Source organism: Microtus pennsylvanicus, chromosome 7 (assembly GCF_037038515.1).
Source record: "Microtus pennsylvanicus isolate mMicPen1 chromosome 7, mMicPen1.hap1, whole genome shotgun sequence".
NCBI lineage: Eukaryota > Metazoa > Chordata > Mammalia > Rodentia > Cricetidae > Microtus > Microtus pennsylvanicus.
Genome location: NC_134585.1, coordinates 81,711,753 through 81,736,950, shown reverse-complemented (window position 1 = coordinate 81,736,950; position 25,198 = coordinate 81,711,753). Strand labels below are relative to the sequence as shown.

Sequence of the window (25,198 nt, the reverse complement as noted above, 5' to 3'; positions counted from 1 at the left end):
GGGCTGCAGCCCTGCTGTCTGTGGAGGACACTGTGAGACCCAGAGTCACTGGGACTGTGTTCAGGCACACACATCCAGAGGGACAGTGAGAGTTGTTCCCCAACAGTGACTACATGGCTCCCTGATCACAGCAGTTGAAAGGGACTCTGGCAGCTTTTTTGAGCACCCTTAACAAAAGTGTTTCCGTGTCCTAACCATCAGTGTTGCCTTGTTAGTATGGGCTGGCTCTATCAGCCTTGGATGTCCCATAAGCACCTGTGCAGCAGGGGTCATGGAAAGAACTTTTATGTAGCCACCAACTCTCCATGAGCAAAAATAAAAAAAAAAAAACAGGGGAAAAAGGAGGTGCATAAATTACACAACATTTATAATTACAATATAATCATACAATTATACAATTGATACAACAGAATGCTCAACAGTAAGAAAAATAAACTGCAGATAAAGGCACTGGAGATGGCTTCAAGGATGACTCAGCAACTAAGGCCATTCTTCCAGAGGACCTGGGATCAATTCCTAGAATCTAAATGGCAGCTCACAACTCTCTGTAATTCCAATTCTACGAACTTTGATAAGCTCTCTGGCTTCCATGTGTTACAGACACAAATGCAGTCAAAACACCCATATACATGAAATAAATAAATAGAGGCACCGTGAACGATCACCACACAGAACTAAGGTTTTACACATGAAGGGTATACATTGGGAGTCTCTTCACACAAGCTTACTAATAAACAAAACTGAACTAGTAGAAAGGAAAGAAAACTGTGTGGTAAAATCACAAAAGTGCAAGGAAATTATCAGGCTGTAAAAGAGAAGAGTGGGGAAGACAGAAGCTCCAGAGCAACTGAAACAACTTTACTAAGTGGTTATCTGTAACTCGGCTTTATACAATTGATGTGCTTTTCTCTATTCGATATATTGTAATAAAAGATAAGAAAATAACTACTTAAAAGAACTCTTGGTGCCAGCTTGGAGCGATGGGTTTGTAGATGACCTATGACAGTACAAATGTCACAGGAGGAGTCAGGCAGGGCTGTGATTGGACAACCAGCCAGCAGGAATGCTATTTATTCAGTTCTCAGCACAGGACACAGAGCATTCTGGGTAGAGGTGAAAGACCAGTCACAAAGACACTTCCAAAGCAAGCTTCCCGAGGAAAATGGGCACCAAGGGAAAAGTAAGTAAACAACCTGTATCTACATTTAGCTTCTGCTTCTGTTGGGTCTCTGCACATTTGCTGAAGATGCTGCCCCCCAGGTTACAATCAAGGCACAGCAAATTAAAGCCAACTAAAGGGAGAGGAACAGTCCAGAAGCTAGAAATTGGTTCTAAGAAAAAGCAACTCTGGATTTGCTGAAGTCTTCTTGGGTACTCACACATTATTTAAATGAGGATGAGAGGAAAATTAAGTTACCTCTGCTCTAAGCATCAATGCAGCGTGTGTATTTATAGCATGGGAATGAATGGGACAAGGTAGATTACTAAATGCTGTGTGTATGACCCCATGTGAGGACACCCGAGGGCTTTACAACATAAGGAGAAAGAAAGTAATAAAAGTATAGGTGGATTTTTTTCTTACTTATATTTTGAAATTTCTTGTAATGAATGTATATTGCACTTGTAATAGAAGAAATAACAATTTAAATCATAATTAAATATTGCAAAGAACAATTGAGAAGGTTTCAAATGGTTAAAAAAATTATTCCAACAGTACAGGCAATCATAAGGACAAAAGATTATAGATTTTCTTTCAATTTCCTTCCAATTTTACTTATACTTGAAATTTAAAATGTAATTTGAGACTAAAAAAATTAATGTAAGAATTAATTGTAAAACTTCCTGTGTTTTGCTTCTTTTCATGTACTTTAACTCAATTCTTAGAAAGAACAATTTTTTTTTTACTGAGCTATACAGTTTTCTCCACTCCCCTCCCTCCCTTCCTCCCCCTCCCCTTCTACCCTCTCTCATGACCTCCATACTCCCAATTTCCTCAAGAGATCTTGTCTTTTTCTCCTTCCCATGCAGATCCATGTATGTCTCTCTTAGGGTCCTCTTTGTTGTCTAAGTTCTCTGGGATTGTGAATTGTCAGTTGGTTTTTCTTTGCTTTATGTCTAGAAACCAATTTATGAGTGAGTACCTATTATATTTGTCTTTCTTGATCTGGGTTACCTCACTCAATATGATGTTTTCTAGATTCATTCATTTGCCTGCAAATTTCTAGATGTCATTATTTTTACTGCTGTGTAGTACTCCATTGTGTAAATGTACCTCATTTTCTTTATCCATTCTTTGGTTGAGGGGCATCTAGGTTGTTTCCAGGTTTTTGCTATTACAAATAATGCTGCTATGAACATAGTTGAGCATATGTCCTTGTGGTACAATTGAGCATCCTTTGGGTATATATCCAACAGCAATATTGCTGGGTGTTAAGGTAGGTTGTTTCCTAATTTTCTGAGAAATTGCTATACTGATATCCAAAGGAGCTGTACCAGTTTGCACTCCCTTTACCCCACATCCTCTCCAGCATAAGTTGTCATTAATTAGTGTTTTTGATCTTGCCCATTCTTACAGGTGTAAGATGGAATCTCAGAGGTGTTTTGATTTGCATTTCTCTGATGGCTAAGGATATTGAGCATTTCCTTAAGTGTCTTTCAGACATTTGAGATTTGTCTGTTGAGAGTTCTCTGTTTAGGTCTGTAATCCATTTTTTATGGATTACTTGTTCTTTTGATATCAAATTTCTTGAGTTTCTTTGTATATTTTGGAGCCTGGTCTACAAGAGCTAGTTCTAGGACAGGCACCAAAACCTACAAAGAAACCCTGTCTCGAAAATCAAAAAGGACTCCTTTGCCAGTGTGTTCAAGTGTACTTCCCACTTTCTGGAAGAGAACAATTTTTATTTAACTTACATTCTACTGATAAATTGACTGTGTAAGCCACTTCCCAGATTTTTTTTCCTTACAATCTGGAGACCTTAATTAATCACAAGTTAGTGCATTTAGGGTGGGATTTTCTTCTCTAAAAGTTCTAGAATGACAGGAATACCTGTTGGTTCAATGACAACACTCTAGCAGCAAATCACACCTATTCTAGTGACGGGCTCAGGTATTTTAGAGCTGGTTACAAATGAGCACTGAGCATCTACCAAAACTTTAAGCCTTATAATTATATATCTTCTTTGCTATAGAGATAAATATGTAGGCATAGTATTAGGGTAAATCTTCATATATCTGTTTCTTCAAAAGATAAAAATTACAATGGCTATAGCATATAAATTAACTTATGCTAAGAAATCATCTCCTGAAGATAATATAAGTATTATCTTCATTACATGCATCTAGTCACAAACCCCTTCTTCATATAGTCATGGCACTGGCCTGTTTGGACAAAATTCCCTTATTCTATCTTTCCCTCCCTCCCCTCACCACAATTCTCCCTCTCACCTATCTTCTCTCTCCCTCCTCTCTCTTGCAGGTTATTACATGCAAGGCAGCCATTGCCTGGGAAACAGGCAGTCCCCTTTGCATTGAAGAAGTTGAAGTATCTCCCCCTAGGGCTCATGAAGTTCGAATTCAGGTAAGCAGGGACTTTAGCAGGGCAATACATACACGTCCCTGAACTAAACACTGACTTTCTCCTATGGCCAGCTATATTTTTAGATCCAAATTTAAAACGAAGCATTATCATGTGTCTTAGAGTTTCTATTACTGTGAAGAGACACCGTAACCATAGCAACTCTTATAAAGGAAAACATTTAATTGTGATGGCTCGCTTACAGTTCAGAGGTTCCGTCCATTATCATCATGGCAAAGAAGCAAGTCAGCATGCAAGCAGACACAGTGCTAGAGAAGAAGCTGCGAGTTCTTACATCTTAACTCACAGGCAACAGGAAGTGGTCTGAAACACTGGGTGTGGCTTGAGCATATACGAGACCTCAAACCCTGCCTCTGCAGTGACACACTTCCTCCAACAAAGTCACACCTGTTCCAACAAAGACACCCTTCCTAATAGTGTCACTCCCTTTGGGGATCATTGTCTTTCAAACTACCACAGAATGCTTTTGTACAGTGAGCTTGAAATTTAATTCAACTATTTTAATATTGACAATAACCCTAAGAATCAGCAAAGTAACTTAACTTTGGATTAGAATTAGGTTTTCTTTTTGTTTTCCAAACGCTAATTATAGGAAAGTGATATTTTAAAAAGGGAGAGAGGGAAGTAGGCCCAAAGCAAAGGAGGCTGAGAACTTGGAGAGCCACCCTGGACCACAGAGGTCATGGTGCCAAGAGGAGGGATTAGGGCTGGGTCAGTAGGGAGGAGTAGAGCAAGTCCGAAGTTATCCATTTTCCCTCTGGACCAACCTATCACAGGCTTGTGTGTGAGGATGCATGAAGAAGCCTCATGCACAAATCTGAAGAATCACCCGGGGACAAGTTGGAGAGAGATTTGGACATAGTTTCTCTTTACTACAGGAGATTTATTACCTCCACTTCATTTCAGGCAGTCTCCACACAGCAGAACAAGTGGTGTAGACCTATGTTCTCCCCACTGCCTGGTGTGCTTTCTCTCATCCCTCTTCCCTGAGATTTTTCCTCTCCTAGAGACAGTATCACCAACGCTGTTTCTTTATTCCAGCAACAAGAAAATTAGAAAACTAAACTTGATTCCAAGAAGAAAAGAATATAAGCCTAGTAATTGTATAAATCCCCTTTTTTCAAAATATAATTCTTTTACTGAATACTAGTACTGCTATAATGCTCCAAGACACCATGGGGCCTAGGAACACAGCTACAGAATGACAACTCTAGTCGGTCTTGCTTTGTAGGTAATGGCCATGTGTGTGTGTCCTACTGACATCAATGCTACCAATCCTAAGAAGAAAGCTCTCTTCCCGGTCGTCCTTGGCCATGAGTGTGCAGGAATTGTAGAAAGCGTTGGGCCAGGAGTCACCAACTTCAAGCCAGGTATTTCACCTTCTGATTTCAGTGGACTAGAAGTTCTCAGCCTTCCCTGGGAAGACTCCTCACAACTAACAGCCTGTGTTTTTGTGCCGTCTGGACTCCGCTTACAGAGTTCACCTTTCACAAAGGAACACCTACACAAATAATCTGTCATGGCATAACAAAAAAGCAGAATATCTGAAACCAGAACAGCCTAATAAAATCCTGGAAATGCAGCCACTTTATTCACATAAACAGAAAAACTGTCCTATAAAGCAAAGTTACAGGGATAGTGTAAACTGAAGCTTCCGCAGTTCACAAATACTTCCTGCATGTGAAATGGGAATTTACTTTGTGGTTATGTAAAGAGGGAAAGCTTGTAGAAGGCTTAAGGGGAAAGCATCACACACATGTCAATGTTAGCTTAAGTGTCACTTTGGAGGTTCATAAGATAAAACATAAAAAAAGCAAGCCAGTGGCTCATCGTATTTTACAACAGTGTACACTTGTCATTTCCCATGTGAGAGTTGATGAGCCATATCATCCCTCCATCCAAACTTGGAAACATTAGTATTTTCCATTCCAAGCATGAGCACAGAAACAGATTGCTCCCTCAAACCTGCATCCTTGAAGGTGTGACCAGTGTCCACCTTTAGTCCTGACTGTCATTTACTGGCTGTGTGATTAGACTGATAGTTTTTCTAAATGATAGCTGTGAGAAGTAAAATAACAACATTAGTGATATTTGGCTGCCACACACTAACTGCTGATCACATGTTAATTGCCATCATGTTGGTCATCATGGAACCAAATAGGAACTGGATGAGGAGCTAGAAGATATGGGATTTAAAGGTAAATCAGAAGGATGCAACATGGGCCGTGATATAAAGTCTATGCTCTACTTCTAGCCTACCATGTCCTCCCTCCTCTGTCCTACAAGGATGCTCTCTACTCCACACAGGATGTTTGGAAAGGCAGCAAACAAAAGTCATACCCAGAGACGTCAGGGAACAGGTGCCCAGCCAGAACTCTGCACCTGTTAGCACCAGTACAGGTTGTTACTTGGCTGCTGAGCAGATTAAGAAAGAAAAAAAAGTGCAGTACTTGAAAGAACCCACAAAGTTCTATTTTACTGAAATAGTATATTCTTGTTGAATATAAAATGTATACTATGAAAAAAAAGTGGTGTTTGCCACTGATTTATCTGAGAGCAAGTTTTCTTAGGGCTGGGGATCAAGCCTGAGACCTTACATAAATAGGCAAGTTCTCTGCCACCAATCACATCCTAGCTGCACTTCAGAAACTACAGCTGCACCTTATGTACCTTCTAACTATGGCCTTTCTTTCTAGGTGACAAAGTAATCCCATTCTTTGCACCACAGTGTAAAAAGTGCAAGTTCTGTTTGAGCCCTCTTACAAACCTCTGCGGGAAACTCCGGTAAGTCCCCTTCACTGTTAATAGGAGTGTAAGTAGGCATAAATGTCTCAGACACACTGGCCAAACATACATGGAGGTAGAAAGATGAGTAAGAACCTTACACTTACTAATTCTTCTTTATGTGACTAGAAGACATCGTTCCAGACACACAGGAAGAGAAACACACTAAAATGTTCAGTCACATGGCTTATAAGAACAATAAAAACCATAGAATGACCTTCAGTGAAAGAACAGATTTATCTACTGCTAGACAGTGGCACAATGAAATACCATATAATGAAAACAGATAGACTTAAAATACACACACTAGCCTAATTTTGCACGCATGTTAAGGGAAAGAAGCAAGATGCTAAAGGACATACTTTCTGTATCACAGAAAAACAGTACCAGAATTTATGGTTACATGTGTATGTAACAAAAGTATAAACACATCACTGGAACAATAAATTCGAAGTTCAAATTGGATCTACTTCTAGGGGAGTGAGCGTGAATATGTAGGAGCACATCAGCTTACTCCAGGCCCATACAGCTTCAGGTCTGAACCCGGGTTTTTCCACAGACACTGTGACTCAACAGTTGTGAATCTTACTCACCTCGGACTGATTTTATTGAGACCACAGAAAGATTTATTTGTCCTGAATGCTGATTGAAGCATGTTATTTAGGAAGTTAAAGCCTGGGCTGGAGGGATAGCTCAGCAGTTAAAAGTGGTCACTAGTATTGCAGAGGACTCAGTTACCAGCATCTGCATAGTGGCTCACAGCCACCTATAACTGCAGTTCCAGAAGATGCAGTGCCCTCTCCTGGCCTCTGAGGCACCTGCACACATTTGCTACACATACACTCATGCACACATATACACACAATAAGCAAATATTTTACAAAAATAAAACCATATGACTCATACCCATGCCTCTGTTTCTCTACATACAAGAAGATACTAACATCAGTTTTCAAGGTTGAATGAAAAGTATACTTTTTTGCAAACTCTTAATAAAATGATGGATTTAGACCATGGCCAAGAATTCTACTGGTATAAGAAGAGAAACAACAATATGCAATGACCTCTCCAGGTGGATCATATTGTAAGCTTTGAAGTATTCCCCCAAAAACTGTGAATTCTGAATCAGACATTTCTATAAAAACTTCTAACTTAAAAGGCAATGCTGAGACAGAGAGACATGTTAAGCCAGCTTGCAGTAGAATGACCAGCAACACTCAAAAGGAGGGAAAATCTATGGGACTGAAGACTCCAGTTTTCCACAAGGAAATTACAATATGGGGGTAATTAAAAAGACACCTTAATAAAATACAGTTCGCCAATGTGCTGGGGTGTCTCGATACAGATGAAACCGTGTGATGTGGGAGACGAGGTGCGCACTGTGGAGGGGGTGGCAGGTGAAACGTGACGGACTGGTCAGGACTTGAAGCTAGCTAAGCTGGAGGTCACTGGAATGCATGGAGGGGCATTTTACTAGTCTAGTTTTAGTTTTACTTGAACTTTCTGTCAGAAAAAAAATATGACTTGTCAATAGAGCCCTTAAAAGAGCTCCTGACAAACAGAAAACATTCAACAGAAGTTTGTTGGCATTCACACTAAAATAGTTCAAAAATAGTATGTATGGATATGAAAAACACCACATTATTTTCCCAACTTTTCCACTGAATCCCATAAAACATTCATGACAAACATATGATATACAATATATCTTCTTCACCGAGTCCTTTTCTTTTTCTAGGAACTTTAAGTGCCCCAATATTGATCAAGAGCTCATGGAAGACAGAACTAGCAGATTCACCTGCAAAGGGAAGCCAATTTACCATTTCATGGGAGTCAGTTCATTCTCTCAGTACACTGTGGTTTCAGAAGCCAATCTTGCTAGAGTCGATGATGAGGCAAACCTGGAGAGAGTTTGTCTGATTGGATGTGGGTTCTCATCTGGCTACGGGGCTGCCATCAACACTGCCAAGGTACAGCATTAAATGCCATGTAGTCTGCAAACAGAGGTTACTGGGAGACAATGTCATATGTAGGAGATGGAATTGTCCTCACAATCTGGCCACATTGCTTATTGCTACTATAAATTAGCTGTATCATTTACTGCCCCTGTGACTTTCTTTTTCCACATACTGGGGATTGAACCCAAGGCCCTGAACCTGCTAGGAAAATGCCGTACCAATGAGCTACATCTCCATCCAGTTCAGCCTCTGTGATTTTATGCGGGCTATTATATGTCTCTAAATAATCATATCAACAGTTGTGAGCATATTGTTATATTGCATATTAAGCTTCATATAGATGTGCCCTGATTTAAATACAGCTCACTTAAACATGACCTCTAAGTATGATGCTCACCCATGGACAACAACTGCAGAAACCCCACCTATCTCCATTTAGTCACCCAGCTTTCCCCTGGTTCTGTAAATTATTCTCCCTCAATCAGTAAGAATTTACCCATCCCCCATCCCTTCGCGGTTTCAAGAGAGTCTGTTCTTGCAAGATGTGTTCCTGGGATCCTATTAGAATTTGGACACTCTTGCAAGGCTGACTAGGATACAAACAAAGAGAAAGATAGTTTTTAAAAAAAAAAAAGTTTTCTTAGGTGGATACCTCAGACATCCCTGAAGCACTGGGGCAAAGAAGCCCCCCTCTCCCTGCTGACTCCACTAGATCCATTAGATACAAGTGCGTCTATACTATCCATGGAGTCGGATTTTTCATTGGGCCACCAGCTCAATGATACCCTATTTCAAAACCAAACTAAGAAAGAGAGAGGTGGGTTGTAAATCACTGTGAATGGTATAAGAAAAGCAAAACAGTACCGATTTCTGACTGAAGAATCAAGAACAGTTTCATGGAGAGGATGCTGTTTAAGCCAGGCCTAGATGGATAGGTTTTATTTTAATTTAAGGAAACGGAATGGAAAGTACACTGGCTGGACTCAGGAGGAAGATACTAAGTCACAAGGAGAGAAGAGTGCCACCATATATGGCTGTAGTGAGAAATCGTAGAAATGAAACTAAAAAGTAAACAGGGGTCATCAAAAATTTACCAAGTATGGTATCTCATGCCTGAACTATACAGCACTGCAGAGGCCTACGCAAGATTGTCTCAATGAACGTTCAAGGCCACTGTAGCCTAAGAGTGTCTCCAACAAGCAAAGGATCATCATTCAGTTCCATGCAAAGATAGTCAGACTTCATCCCACCTAAAAGAAGTGACAAGTTGCAATAATCAAGTGTATCCACTAACACTTGTAGAAATACTAATGGTTATTCAAAAACAACTGTGCAGCAAAATAAGGTCCATTAGAACCACAGATGCCAATTCACCTCTGACCCAGCTTCAATGGGAAGACAACACCTTCGGAATGTGTGCGCTTTTTAATGGGTTCCTAACATCACTGAAGGGCAATGTGGAATAAGAATTCTTTCCACTTGGGTTTGCTCCTTATGAACTGATACGTTAATGGCCCTTAAATAAGTTTACAACTTTTGGTAGGAATGCATCTGCCTTCACACTGGCAGGTTTTCACCACTGGATACATCGTAGCTTTATAACAGGCATTTTTTAATGTCATCGCTCCCTCCCCTGTGAGAGACAAAGCTGAGAGAGAGCATCGGCTTTCAGCCACTCTGCTTTCAGCCACTCTGTATTCTCCCGCCTGCAGGTCACCCCTGGTTCCACCTGTGCCGTCTTTGGCCTGGGCTGCGTAGGCCTTTCTGCTGTAATCGGGTGTAAAGCAGCAGGCGCCTCCAGGATCATAGCTGTTGACATCAACAGTGAGAAGTTTCCCAGAGCCAAGGCCCTGGGAGCCACTGACTGCCTTAACCCCAAAGACCTAGATAAACCCGTCCAGGATGTCATCACTGAACTGACCAACGGAGGTGTGGATTTCTCCCTGGACTGTGCGGGAACAGCTCAGACCTTGGTATGTGGATTTCTCTCCCTGTCCTCAGTCCTTGCATCTCACTTCTAAAATGTTCTTTAATTACCAGCTAATAAGGGAAATGTTTCTAGCGAGCCATGTTTCTAGCAGTAGATGTCCTTAATATTAATATTTTCAAAAGCCAGAAAGAAAAGAGCTGTGAGCCACAAATCATCGACAGCCACACTGTCCATCAAAGCTCATTGCTGCGGCCTCTGCGTCAGTCTGTTTTTGTTCTATAATGAACTGCCTGGGCTTTTGATGCTTACCAAGAGAAAAGGTTTCTTTTGCTTACATTTGGAAGCTGAAAAAAATCTAAACAGCACAGGGCCAACTCGGGTAAGACTCTCCTCTCTGCATCACCCCACATGAGTGGGATTACGGTGGGAGTACGTCTGTCCACTAGGCCTATTAAAGATCCCACCAGTTATCAACATGGCCACACAGAAGACCAACTCATGAGTCCTTCAAGGTCATGGTCAGAACAAGTCTCAGTCACAGCACTTCCCAAATGCCAGTATGGTCTGTGAGCTCCAAGACAACAGCCATGCCACTTGCTTACACGTTTGCTCTTTTGAGATCTCTTCTTAGGAAGAAAACAATAGTTTCAAATTTTGTTTTCCACAATGGCTCCAATTAGTTCTCACAGGTAACCTGGGGATTCCTTATTTTTACGTAGCTAGGGAACTTCCCCGCCTCCATCATGTCCAATAAAAAAGGGGATGGACCACCCATCGCAGACAGATCATCTCTATAGTTTTCAACTAGGGGTGCCCAGATTTGTTCTTCAGTAAATAATCACATCGTTTGCATTTTCTTTTTTTGTTTTGTTTTGGTTTTTGTTTTGTGTTTCAAGACAAGGTTTCTCTGTGTTGCCCTGGCTATCCTGGAACTCACTTTGTAGACCAGGCTGGCCTCAAACCCACAGAGATCCGCCTGCCTCTCAAGTGCTGGGATTAAAGGCATGTGTCACCATCACCCGGCTGTACTTTCTTAAGATACCGATTTTATTTTTGCTTGTTTGTGGACAAAATGACCAAAGAATTTATCATCTTACTTTTTTCTTCTTGTTTCACTATTGTGGGTGAGAAGCAGCTGCGATGTTTCCCGTGTGAGTGACATGGTCATGCACCCTGTTACTAACCCTGCTCTTCCATGTGGCTAAAAGGGGTAAAAGCTGTAAAGAGGCACTTGGTGCTGTTTCCTTCCCTGGGTCTTACATGACCAGTGCATTCTCTGGAACAGAACAGAGCCAGGAAGAAAGCAATTCCGTCCTGACAGGCTCTAGCAGGTGGTAAAAGCTGGCACACATTGACAGCTACTGAGGACAGTACACATTCAAGGCTTATCTGTGCTGTGCTCTGTATTCTGGGCTTCCCACCCTGCAGTCTGCTGAGCTCCATGTCCATTCTGCACATCCCACAGCTCAGTTTTTACAGTGAAAGGCAGCTTAGCGGCCACAGTTTTTCATTATGATAGCTAGCTAGCATTAGACTTCGTCCTATTTAGGGTTTCTACTGCTGTGATGAAACACCATGACGAAACACCATGGGGAGGAAAGAGCCTTTTTGGACAACACTTCTACATCGTAGTCCATCATTGAATGAAGCCCGGACAGACACTCACACAGGGCAAGAACCTGGAGGCAGGAGCCAATGCAGTGTTCAGCAATGTGAAGCCAGCAAAGATTTTTGAAAAGTATCACCTCAAAAGTTCAAAATCAAGTTGGCCACAAAGGATGTGAACAAAATTTGCACGTGTCTTCTCTCTGAGACTCAGAAGATCTAAAATGTTTATCTGTTTGCCTTGTGGCTTTCTACATGGAATGGCTTCCACACTGAAACTTGTATTTTCAGTTCTTAGCATTTCTACATGAACCCCAGATTTACAATGTTCTCTGTCTCAGTCAATGGTTAGCGTATATCTCCATCTCTTGGGCTGCTCTTCCATGTGGAGACGCAGAAACCAAGGAAGTTCACAATCTCAACAAAAGACAGACCTTACAGGCAGGATACATCCTAACTGCAGGCTAAAAAATGCAGGGAAACAAAGTATTATTTTCTAGCATTGTTTTGCTCAATTTTAAACAGCATTTCTCCCCATTTATTCTACTTTTAAATCTGAGTATTCAATGTGTGCCTCATTTCTCAGGCTCTATTGGGTCACTCACTAGCTCTCTCTTCATACTTTTCAATATTTTGATCCCGGACCCCAGGAACGTCTTATATTTTAGTAAATGTTTGTGTTAGATTGCCAAACCATTACTAGTTAAAGTTTATGCTCTACAGATTCTTCTTAATTCCATGTTCATGTTCCTCAGTATGCATGTTATACTTTGCAGGCTCAGCCAAACAATGGTATTCATGCAAGGTAAAACATGTCCCATTTCCTTTTGATATCTTTTTGATTGTTAAGATTATTTTTTAAGCCAGTTGTGATAGCACATGCTTTTAATCCCAGCACTGGGGAGACAGAGGCAGGTGGATCTCTAAGTTTGACACCAATCTGGTCCACAGAGCAAGTTTCAGGACAATGAGGACTCCACAGAGAAATCCTGTCTTGAACTACAAACAAAACAAGGAAGAACTGTTTTTGTAGGTTTCACATTACAGAACACTAGAGCAGAGCCTCAAGGGTCAATCAGATGAGGTGATGACCTCCTTAGCATAGCCTCTTAGGTTACTGACATCGTACAAAATTTCCTGGAGTACTGTATATAGGCACACTAGAGTTCATGTCTAGTCCTCTACTTGCCCAGGTAATCTTTTGTTTGACATTGCAGAAAGCAGCAGTGGACTGCACGACATTTGGCTGGGGATCGTGTACTGTGGTTGGAGCAAAGGTTGACGAGATGAGTATACCCACTGTGGACATGATAATGGGCCGGTCTATCAAAGGAACATTCTTTGGTGGTCAGTTTTTTTTCAAAGTTTTTTATTTTTCTCACTATTATATAAAATTATGAAAGATTATTGAATTTTGAAAAGAACAATCATTGGTATAAACTCTGAGTGTATATAAAAACTACTCCAGCATTTAAAAAGTAAATGAGGTTTGCATAGAAATATGACTACAACTTGCAAATTGAAATTCAGCTTAAGTAACTGGTGGGCTTAGCGGTACAAGCCAGGAATCCCAGTGTTCAAGAGAATAACACAGATGGATCTTGTCTGAGGCAAGCCTTCATATGCTGAGTTGAAGGCCTACCTGAGCTGCACAACAAGAACCTATCTCAAAAGAAAATGGAAAAATTGGTTGAAATGAGACAATCGATTGAAAGAAACAAAAGGGAAATTTTGGTCTAATTAAGGTAATTCTTAGCTAGAGTGGATAATAATCTTGGTTTTTTTCTTATGAAGAAAAACCTTATTATTTATTTACTTACTTATTTTGGTTTTTCAAGACAGGGTTTCTCTTTGTAGCCTGACTGTCCTGGAACTCACTCTGCAGACCAGACTCAGAGATCTGCCTACCTCTGCCTCCCATGTGCTGGGATTAAAGATGTGTGCCACTACTTCCTGGCAAAGAAAAAAATTTTTTTTTATTTTCGAGACAGGGTTTCTCCGTAGCTTTTGGTTCCTGTCCTGGAACTAGCTCTTGTAAACCAGGCTGGCCTCGAACTCACAGAGATTCGCCTGCCTCTGCCTCCCGAGTGCTGGGATTAAAGGCGTGTGCTGACACCGCCCGGCAGAAAATTTTTTAAATATAATAAATCCATAAAATTAAAGGTGGAGCAAAGTTCAAGCTTATTGTATTTAAAGCAACCCAAATCTGACCTAGAAATCTCACCTCTTCAACAAGCACACTTATCTAGATTTAAATAAACAAAAGGACATTCAACTAGAAGGGGACCAGCAGGAGGTGGGACAGGTGACAAGAGAGAAAGCTCGGGGATCTATTAACAAAGTAGATTTTGTACATGTATGAATTCCAGAAAGATGTCTTTAAATGAGAAAAATTAAAACTATTTCAGTACGTCAGATGACAAGCCTTTCTTTATGTGACACTGTGGCTAAATTGCAGGTTGGAAAAGTGTGGATTCTGTGCCACACCTGGTTACTGCCTACATGAATAAGCAGTTCGATCTGGACATACTCGTGACCCATAACCTACCTTTCGACAAAATCAATGAGGCAATCGGCCTGATGAACCAAGGAAAAAGGTAAACAGCCAAGTCTGTGACTGAGTGGTTTAGAAATCCTTTATAATTTTTTTATTTATGACTTTTTATTTTATGCGTACATGTGAGTATGTGTGTGCACGCACCATGTGCATGTAGGTGCTTGAGGAGGTCAAGATAGGATGTCAGATCCCCTGGAACTAGAATTACAGGCATTTGTGAGCCACCTGATGTGGATGCTGGGAACTGAACCTGGCTCCTCTGCAAGATCATCAAATGCTCCTACCCAGGGAACCATCTTCCAACCCCAAACTTTATGGTTTTTATTGAAACCAACAACTAACCGGATGTCTCTTCTGACTCTACATCAAAATCACCAGATCAAATAACAGCCATTTGGGGAAAAGAAAGGCTTCCATTTCCTACAATACACGGTGTTATATGCTATGTGGTATACAGTAGTGGCATAATCGGGTACATGTTTTCCCTTTCACAAACAACAGTTAGCTCAAGCCAGTTGTTCCCTAGAAGGAGAGATTTCTATCATAGAACATCGTTTCCTCTGGCCCAGTGTGCCTAAGTCTAGAATTGTTTTCTGTGATTTAACAAAGGGCCTTCATGGTCAGAGAGCCCTGTGCAACCACTGAGATGTGAGCAGAGAGAGGAAAGTATCAGGTATGTATAGAACTTGAGCTCTCTCTGCCTTGGCTTGTCCTGGGGCTCCTGTAAGATCACTTTGCCTGACAACTTTAGATGGACTGTGTCTCAGCATTGGTTCCTAAATATTCATTTATAGCAATGCTCCAAATGAGGGATTCCCAGAGGCTGGGGACTGGGCAATAGTGGGATTAATTATTTTAGTTAATTTACAGCCTATAATTAGAAGAGAAATAGGGCAAAGAACTTAAGAGACATGGCAAAGAAGAGGCGGGATAACTAACGTGTTGGGCCCTAAACTAAAGTGAAAGTGATGGGAGTTGGAAGCGGAGAATAAGCATTGTAGGAAGAGAAAAGGGGTCCATGGGGTAAGGACCCAGGTTATTTCATGGAGAAGAAACAGGAGAAAATATCCCACTGACATTTACTGTCCCAATTGGCAAACATGTCAGGCACATCATATCAAAAAGTTCAGAAAAGAGAAAAAAAATGATTATTTTTAAAGCTACATTATGTAAACCTAGTAGATAAGTCCCTTGTAAATCTGAACGTGCCTACAGGATTTCTCAAGTCAGGAGTTGGGTTGGGAGGCCTGAGAACCTGGGGTTCATAGCTCCTCTACTGCAACCCCTTTCTCCTGAAGTTCTCAGTCACAGAATGCATCCACAAGAAATGCTAAGTGGTAGTAGCCAAGTGGAAATGTCATGCTGCATTGTTAGCAGAGGGACGAACCTCCCATATTCCACAAGGAATTCCTAAGCAATTAGAGGATGAGCAGAAGCTTGGGTGTAGGTCTTCCTAAGGTGACTTTCATACTCCCTCACTGGTCCTGAGGGAATTGCCTGTCTGTCTCCCAATGGACAAGTGGCCTTCACCACAAGGGCACAGGAATCCTATGAGAGGGGAAGTCCTCCTGTCTTCCTAACTCCAAAGACGAAAAGGAGGGAAGGGAAAGCACACCGTACACATAACTTCCGTTTTCTGGGTAAAGGACATATTTAGGCACAGCACCTGCATAGGCAACATTCTTCAGCTGCCGCTGTGGGGTCTGTGACGGGGTTTCTGTCCTTGTTTACACACATGGGGTGACTCGGGAGTGCCATCAGAGTTTTCAGAGAGCAGCCAGCAAGCGCATCAACCTCTCTCTCCTCTGATGTCCTACTTTGCCAGGAGTGGCGTCTTCTCAATGCTAACGCCTCATTCCCCAGCTGGTGTGCCTTAATTCCCAACAGCACCACCAGCAGCAAGGGCCTCCCTCTGTCAGGTCAAAATTCCACTGTCCCCCCGTCTGTCAGCACTGTCACAAATATTATCAACGCCTTGAGTGGAGGAAGGAGACAAAAGAGAAGAAATGATTCTTAACGGTGTGGCGTCTAGCAGGGAGGAGTGGGACAGAAGGGGGGATCTGACCAGAGCACCCTGTGCACACGCCTTCAGTGTCAGCATGAGCCCACTGTTGCACATAAATAGGATATGTTAGTAGCGCATGTTTCTCTAAAGCTCAAACTCTGAAGTGAAAAGAAAAACAACCTTGTGTACTTTGGATAAATGTTGATATAAATGGTATTTATTGCTTTATTGTTATTATTATCAGCATCCGAATAATCCTGACCTTTTGAAGATAGAGAAGCAATCTGGAATGTTATCTGATTGGACCTGAGCCTGTCTGGTTGGCTTGCTACTTCACACGATGAAGCCAAAGTCAGCTAGGAGTTGGAGCACAAGTCTGCACTTCGTACCTCAACATAAGTTAACTATAAATGATAGGCCAAGTGTGCCTGTAAGATATATTCAGGTTTCCTATATGAAATAACCGATGGTGGGTCTGTGGCTCACGGGCACATTGCTGGCTTAGCACGTGTGAAAACATAAGTGGATGAAGGAATGAAAAGATATCTGACATATGTATAAATACAATCATATGTTTAGGAATTGTTTAAAACTATTTTTCAGAAGTGGGAGTTGAAAATGAAAAAATAAATAAATAGGTCTGGCTATATATCTGTAACTTCTGAAGCTGGGGGATGAACACACGGAATTTCTTACTCTTCACTTTCTTCTATGTCGACAGCTTTCCACAATAAAGAGAATTTTGTACTGCAAAAAAACATAATACACACACGTGTATATATATAAAATATTATTATCTTATTTCTGTGTTCTAATAAACTATAGGCTAATCTTAACAGATACTAATTTCTTTTTTAATGTGTTTCATTTCAAACTCTTAGACCCATTTTATAATCATTCACTACAATCGTAAGTAATGGGATATCAAAATCTACATAAAAGAAAATGTTTAAAAGAAAAAATACATCTATACTCTTACTTTCTCTATATAAAGTACTGTCCTTTTGCCTGGTAATTATAATACATTATATTTTGTGATTTGCTGGACAAGAAACAGTAACTGGCACAAGCTGATGCTCTTTCCTAAAGTCAACTGAAAGTAATAAAGAACAAACAGGGCAGTGGTGGTGCACACCTTTAATCCCAGCTCTCAGAAGATAGAGGCAGGGAACCTCTGAATTTGAGGCCAGCCTGTTCTACAAAGCTAGTTCCAGGACAGCCAGGGCTACACAGAGATACTCCTATTTCCAAAAACAAAGAGGAAAAAAGGAGCAAAGAACAATGTACCAATGTACTTATAATAAAGGAGATAGGTCTGGAGAAATTGCTAAGTCATTAAGAGCATTGGCTCTTCCAGAGGCCCTGTGCTTAATTCCTAGCAACCACATGGCAGCTGACAACTGTGTGACTCAGTACCAGGACATCCAATGCCCTCTTCTGACCTCTGTGGGCACCAACCAGACAGGCCTTACCTACATGCAGGCAAAACACTCAAACACAGAAAATAAAAATAAGTAAATCATGACCCTAATCACAACACCTGAGAAGCAGAGGCAGAGAGAGACTAGGTCTAATCTCAAAGCCCATCTCCAGGGACACACCTCCTCCAACAAGGTCTTCACACCTCCTAATCTTTCTCAGTTTCATTCCCAAACATGAGACTATGGGGACCAGTCTTATTCAACCATCACACCTGTTTTGAGTTCTGAGAGAAAAACGTCTCTGAAACCTTGACTGGGGAGAGGGAGGCAATGATATCTTAAAGCAGAGGCTCATATTCCTGGCTGGTTGTCTCAAAACCATGACACAGATCAAGCTGGTCTCAAATGAATAAGCTATCTTCCTCCCTGTGGCCAAGTGCTGATACCAGGCCTGTGTCCCTGTCCCTGCTTCTTTAAGATTGTTTTTAGAAATAGAAAAGTTGTTCTGGGCATGTTTCCTTTGCCAGTGTTGCGGGGCTAAGACACACTTCCCAGGTGTTAGCCTCTCATGCTATCCCAGCATGCTTTGTCTCCTCTTTCAACCTCCTCTCCTCTCCTTTATTTCCTTGATACCTAGATTGCTTCATACCCACCTCCGTTTAAGACCTGTCCACCACAAAATGCCTCATTTTCCATTACCTTGGGCACTCAGTGACTTTACAGAAACCTCAACAAATGTTGCTACTACTATTTCTCAAATCTCAAATCTTGCAACCTCCTTTAAAGCAGAACAATCTTTAAATATATAGACAGAAAGCACATTTGGTAACAAGTTTGTTTTCATGTGCATCCAAATAATCTATATTCACTCTTTTTGGTTGTTGTTGTTTGGGGGCTTTATTTTGAGAATTCATATATAAGTGCTGTATTTACATCATTTCTATCTATCTTCTCTCCAGCTCCTCTCCCATCCCTTCCCCTACTCCCTCTCAAATTCCTGACCTCGTCTTCAGTTGTTACACACACACACACACACACACACACACACACACACACAGGTATATACAATTAGAATCTGCTGATCCATTTAGTATCACTCATATTCTCTATGTGTTCAGGACTAATCAACAGGGATTGGAAAACCTATTGGGGATTTCTTCCTAGAGGAGACCTAGGTTCTTCTCTCAGTAGCCATTAATTGCCTGTAGGTCTTCATCTAGGGGTGTGTCTTGTGAGACTTCTCCAGTCCACGTTGCAATCTCAACTTGTGTTGTCATTGTGCCGGTCTTGTATAGGAGACCATGTTATCTTTATATATAGAAGGTATTTTCTATATAGAGAAGACACTATCTGGAGGCAGACTTCCTGTTTTGAGTGAAATTTTTCAAAAACATTTTCTATATTCCTCTTTTCTTTAATCAAGGCCAACCTTGGCTACAGATTGAGATCTTATTTAAGAAAACTTCACATACAAGTAATGCGGTTTGCAATGCATAGAACACATGAAAGTCTACATTCTGACAGCTGGCTCCTTTCTCCACAAGCACTCTTTCACTAATGAGTGCCGCCTCCTGAAAAGCTAGATGCAACACACACTTCAACATGTCCAGACTGCCAGGCCACTGAAACACACTAGGTCTTGATTCCCTCCAAAGGGAAAAAACAAAAAGTATTATAGTAATGACCGGTTTTCTGGGCAATGTACTTTCTGCTGCTGTAAATAACTGCCCTGCTCTTTATTTGCCAATGTTCCAGTCGAAGGATTAAAGTTTTAAGGCACATATACCTTCTTTGGGATAGTAAATCTGCATATCAAAATGTGTTTTCCCAACATAACAAGGCACACATTTACTTGCAAAAGCTGTTTTGTGTGTCTAACATTATTGACAATATTCATGCACTCCTATAATAGTATGCAGCGTTTGAGTTTAAAAGGCAATCTGATCACAGCACTACTATACATTTGTCGGAGAAGGGCAAAGGGTTTTAATATAACCACTATGCCTCTGGCACCTTAGTTTTCAAAATGCTACCACAGCACCCTCTGGTGTTCCCTTGAAATTTCCATCTCCTAGATGCCTTTTTCACTGAGAAACTAGTCAGGAAGAAAAGCAATTTCTATTGACACCAACAGAAATTGTATTTTAAAGGGTCCCTTCCTCTGTATTATCTAATGTGACCCTCAAACACTTCCCGCTATAAGGTCCCTGAAGTTAGAGCTAGATTCCTAACCTGAGTGTCTCACCGAGCAGCTTCCAGACACTCACCCGTGGAGTGGGCAAGGCAGACTTTATTGTCCACTGAGGAAATCTGTTACAGGAACACACACACTGCTTTTCCAAATGACTTATGAGGATATCTCCGTAAGCTAAACATTTGTTGTTTGGTTTGGTTTGGTTTGGTGAAGATTGATGTTTGGTTGGCTTTGGTTTGTTCTGCTTTATTTGAGAGATTCTGTCTCAAAACGTAGACCAGGCTGATCTAGAACCCACAGAGGCCCACTTGCCTCTGCCTCCCTGGTGCTACAATTAAGACATGTATTATCAAGCCCAGTCAAGGTAAACACTTTCTTAAGAATGGATGGGGAAACATGGAATGTTCTTGTTCTTTAGAGGTGAGGTGCTAAAGCATCCCTTGGTACACCGAAGCGACAGAGGTAGAGCTGCCCATTCTCTTCTTTTTCAAATTGTGAAACATTCCAAAATAAAAAGCTAGAGAAGACATTTTGAAGATAAAAATTTTGAGGATACAAACTTGCATGAACACTCAAATATAATAAAGAAATCACTCTTAAAAACACACCACCCCAAAATAACCAGGCTATTGCCAAGGCTACTGGTTGACCTCCACAAACCAACAATAAGGCCCCATTGCCAGAGACGACACCTACACAACTCACATGGAGAAGCCAAGCAAATGCCTACCTAGGGCTGTCACCCCTAACGACAAGTGTCCCCAGTACTGGAAGGTACTCGGCATGCTACCAAAGGAAAAAAGTAAACTCCAACCCACCACCAACTCTTCTACAATGATGAGCTGCCTACAAGATAGATGCACTAGTACAATGGTGGTTCAAAGGCTATGGGAGTAACTAACCAACACCTGAATGCATTTAGGCCACTCCATGAGATGAAATCCATCACCAACACTGCTCAAGTGGCCAAGAGTTTGAGACCAGATAGGCCAGGGACCCAGGGGAAAACCGTTCTGCTAAAGGAAGTTTGCCATACAGTGACTGCTAACATTCTGCTATGTTCATAAATGAGAGAGCCTTGCTCAGCCATCATCGGAGACGATTCCTCCTGCCGTAGATGGAAACAAACACAGAGACCCACAGCTAGGCAATGTACAGAGAGTGAGAGACCTAAAACACTCCTAAATGGGATGTCTCCATCAGAATCCTCCCTTGGGGCTCAAGGAGCCCCGCAGAAGAAGTAAAAAGATTGTAAGTGCCATACAGGATGGAGGACACAAAAGAAACAAGGCCCTCTAAACACCGGATTGAAGCCCATGTGAGCCCACAGAGACTGAGACAGTATGCACAGGACCCACGCAGGTCTGAACCTATGGGGTTCCAGCCATAAGAGGGGAAGGAGACCCAAGCCCCCAACCCTAACACAGAAGCTATCCCCAATTTATAACCACTCACAAATGAAAAATTAGTGTTCTCCAACAGAGTGTCATTGGGGACACAAACCACTCTTAAGGGCAGGCCCTGCGTCCAGTAGATGGCAAACACGAAATGAATTCATTGGCTTCTTTGAAGGTTCTTTGTCTCACATTTTGTCAGAATTTATATTTTAACTTTACAGATCCTTTGTGTATATATTTTGGCTTCTGGTTTTTATGGGATTCCTGTGTATATGAACATTTGTGCTCTCTGGAGTTGTGTTTCTAGTGATTTTCCTTTGCTTCTTTTTCTTCTGTTTATTTTTTCCTAGTCCAGTTTTCGTTTTATTTTATCTTTAGATGACTGCTTGCTTTCTAAGAAGAGACAGAAAGGGTATTGATTCAGACAGCAGGTAGGGGTGGGAAGGATCTCAGATATTCAGAATATATTTTAATAGGAAAACTATTTTCAATGAAAGAAAAAAGTAAAGAAAAGATAAATACACGATCTGATCATTCCAGCACATCTGCCATCTTCCAGGTCTGCTTCTGATGCTTGTTCTGTTTGTTCAAACTGTGTCTTACTCTTTTGTGTGCCTTCTAATTTTGTTATGAAAAGGCAGATATAATTTACTGGGTAAAATGAACTACAGTGAGTGCAATGCTAGTAATTATAAGGAACAGAAGAGAAGAAAACCCAGTTTTTAATTCTTTATCTGAGTCTTTAGGTGGCCCTAGAAAGTCATTCACAGTTGCACCTTTTCTTTTCTTTTTTTTTTCTTTTTAATTCTCACCCCTTTATTACAGGGTAGCTAGAGCTAGAGGGAGCTGAAGTTGACTCCTCTCCATTCTCCCTCACTGGCTGGGCAAAGGCAAAACCCATGCTGAATTAAGAACCTGGTAAAATAAATTTTGAGGGCAAACCTCAAGAACAGACATTTCTACTCCCTCTAGTGTGGACAGGAGGAAATTCTCTCACCTTCGCTGAGAAGTCAAGGAGGTAAAATTTACAAGTATGAGAAGACCCCCTCCACTCCACACAACTGCATCCTCCCTGGAGTTTACGAGTGCCGGACCAAAGCACAAGAAACCTCCGACAATATGCCAAACACACTTCAGGTTCTTACACCCGTGCTGCTGCTTGAAGGGATGGGATTCTAGTCTGATAAATCGTGATTCTCTGCATTTCTGTCTCTAATCTGGGGGCAGCAGTGTGACTTCACTTCCCTAAGAATTGATAATTCCTCAACTTGTTCAGCTTTTAGGTGGAATATAACTTCTCATCTCCATGCGTGGGGGTCCATTGACTCATATACATATGTTCGGTTCCACCAGAGAGTGGAACCGAACCGGATGAAAGGCTAAGATCAGGAGGCGTGGCCTTGTTGGAGGAAGCATGTCATAGGGAGTGGGCTGAGAGGTTTCAAAAGCCCCTTGCCAAGCTCATGCCTCTCTCCCTCTCCCTACCTCCTTCCCTACCTCTCTTCTGAACGTAACTCTCAACTACTTCTCCAGCACCACATCTGCCTGCTGCCATGCTCTCTGCAACGAAGATAACGATAATGGCCTAAATCTCTGAAACTGTAAGCAAGACTCCCAGTTAAATGCTTTCCTGTCTAAGAGTGGCCTTGGTCTCTTCACAGCCGCAGAAGTCTAAGCACCATAGCCGTCAAAGCAGAAAGCAGACATCCTACTGGTTTTTGTTGTTGTTTGTTGGTTTAAGGAGAGAGGTTGAAAAAAATGCAAAGTTTAAATAATAAACCTGAAGTAGGGGAAGGAAATAAAGGCACTCACTAGAATCTGAATTTTATCCCTATCTTGCCCTTAAATATTGTTAGAGTAACAATATTAGATTGTTACCCACCTGACTTCAAAAGAAGAAGAAAAAAGAAAAAGAAAAGAAAAAATCTAAGCGAAGGAAACAAAATGCATTGATCAAGGTATGTTTTAAAAGATCACAAAGAAGGGGCATTAATTTAGAAAGGTGTTAGAGATTCGGTCTTCGGGCATCATGGAAATAGGTAAGAGGCTTTCTGGACCATAAAAAATAATGAGAGCCTGAACTAGAATAGCAGCAGCAAGGAGAAAAGGGTTACAAGATGTGAGAGAGATTGAAAGGTTAATAACAATGATTGCAGAGACCAAGGGAAAGGGAGAAGTTGTGTGAGGGGACCAGGGCCAGTTGGTTTTAAGGGGTCAGTTTGCTAAGACCTCTGCCCCATATTACCCCACTGTCCTATGCTGACTCGTGTGCTCACTCGTGTCCGCCATCGACCAGACCCTCAGGAAGTACGCCCCGTCCGTGGCCAAACAGGGTCCCTACCCAACCACAAGTAGGAACTGTTCTTGCTATCTTCAGTCAAACAGACCCCTGACACAGCAACCACAGTTGCTGACCAGTCACTGAATGATTCCCACACCAAGCAGGGTCTACACCCAATCACTTCAAGGAACGCCTACCACTGCTGGAATTCCCCTAAGCAAGCTTTAAAAAGACTTGACTGTCTTACTCTTTTCCCCACAGTCGGCGCCATTCTGGGTAGACTCCAGCATGCTGATTTTCTCTGTCTCCAGAAGAAAGCTGCTTTCCGCAATTGCTGAATTGATTTGGGATTCTGGCTCGAGCGCGTAAATGGACATCCTTGCCATCAACACAGACATGTAGAGAAAAGTCCCTTTAAGAGGAAAAGACAAGATTAGTTTGAAATGAATTGAGCTTTAAGCACCATGAAATACGCTAATTCACACAGGTATCTAGTAGGCATTTTGCACTTCAAGCCTGGAGTTTAGGAAAGCCACCCTGATGGGAGACAGAATATCTTCAGTGTATATAAGTTAAAAACCAGGGGCTGGAGAGATGGCTCAGTGGTTAAGAGTATTGCCTGCTCTTCCAAAGGTCCTGAGTTCAATTCCTGGCAACCACATGGTGGTTCACAACCATCAGTAAAAAGGTCTGGAGCCCTCTTCTGGCCTGCAGACATGCACACAGACAGAATATTGTATACATAATAAATATTTAAAAAAAAAAAGCCAGAGTGTGAGTTAGGGTGAAATGAGGGATACAGTATCTTGAAGACCGTCAACCCTAAGGTCTGGCTTCAGCAAATAAGCCTTGAGATATACAGAGAATGAAGTGTTCTAGTAGGTTCGTTTCAACAAAAATTCCTCCCCATCCACACGCAGCATTTAGGATTCTGTCAAGAACGCAACATCCTCCGTCTCTCTTTGTCTACTCTTAAAACGAGCCCAGTCTGCTCCCTCATTCCCTTCCTGAAAATTCTTCTCCCCGCGTCCTGTGGCCCCTGAAATCCCAGGAACCGGGCAGAAGCAGCAACTGGAGCTCGGCAGTTCGTTTCTAGGAACTCCCTCTAGTGTTCCGAGTTCTCAGGAAACTCTGCCGCTGGGGGCAGTGTGGACGCTTCCAGAAGCACGGAGCACAAGGAGGGGGCGGGGACACGACCCGGAAAGCGTGGCTTTTTCCTCACGCGCTTCATGAGGGCACTCCGGTTCCCTCACGTTACACTTCTCTCATTTCTAAGCCTTACGTACAATGACTGCACCAAGTTAGACAAGGAACTGCCAAAGAGATGCTCTGAAGCGACTCGATCACGCCAGCCCGGAATAAAAAGCTTCACTGGCTCAGGATAAAAATCCCCGCCATCTCTATCTGCAGAACGCGGGAACCAAAACAGGCTCCGCCCTTCCTGCATTAGCCCCGCCTCCCTCTCAAA

General features: G+C 41.8%; 1 protein-coding gene and 1 long non-coding RNA gene across 2 annotated transcripts in view; one reads left to right on the top strand and one right to left on the bottom strand.

Moving 5' to 3' along the window:
- The window catches only part of LOC142854866 (uncharacterized), a 226,639-nt gene extending 201,558 nt beyond the window's left edge, over window positions 1–25,081 (bottom strand). The window contains exons 1-2 of the long non-coding RNA XR_012911380.1: window positions 25,017–25,081; window positions 23,978–24,142 (exon numbers count right to left, since the gene is read on the bottom strand). This is a non-coding gene — a long non-coding RNA (uncharacterized LOC142854866). The remainder of the gene's footprint in view (window positions 1–23,977; window positions 24,143–25,016) is intronic.
- Window positions 1,120–17,188, top strand: LOC142853818 (all-trans-retinol dehydrogenase [NAD(+)] ADH4). Its single transcript, XM_075978988.1, has 9 exons — window positions 1,120–1,180; window positions 3,479–3,580; window positions 4,830–4,968; window positions 6,295–6,382; window positions 8,121–8,352; window positions 10,053–10,313; window positions 13,093–13,222; window positions 14,334–14,472; window positions 16,682–17,188. The coding sequence occupies exons 1-9, from the start codon at window positions 1,163–1,165 to the stop codon at window positions 16,704–16,706; spliced, it is 1,134 nt and encodes a 377-aa protein (XP_075835103.1). The 5' UTR covers window positions 1,120–1,162; the 3' UTR covers window positions 16,707–17,188.
- Window positions 25,082–25,198: the final 117 nt, after the last annotated feature.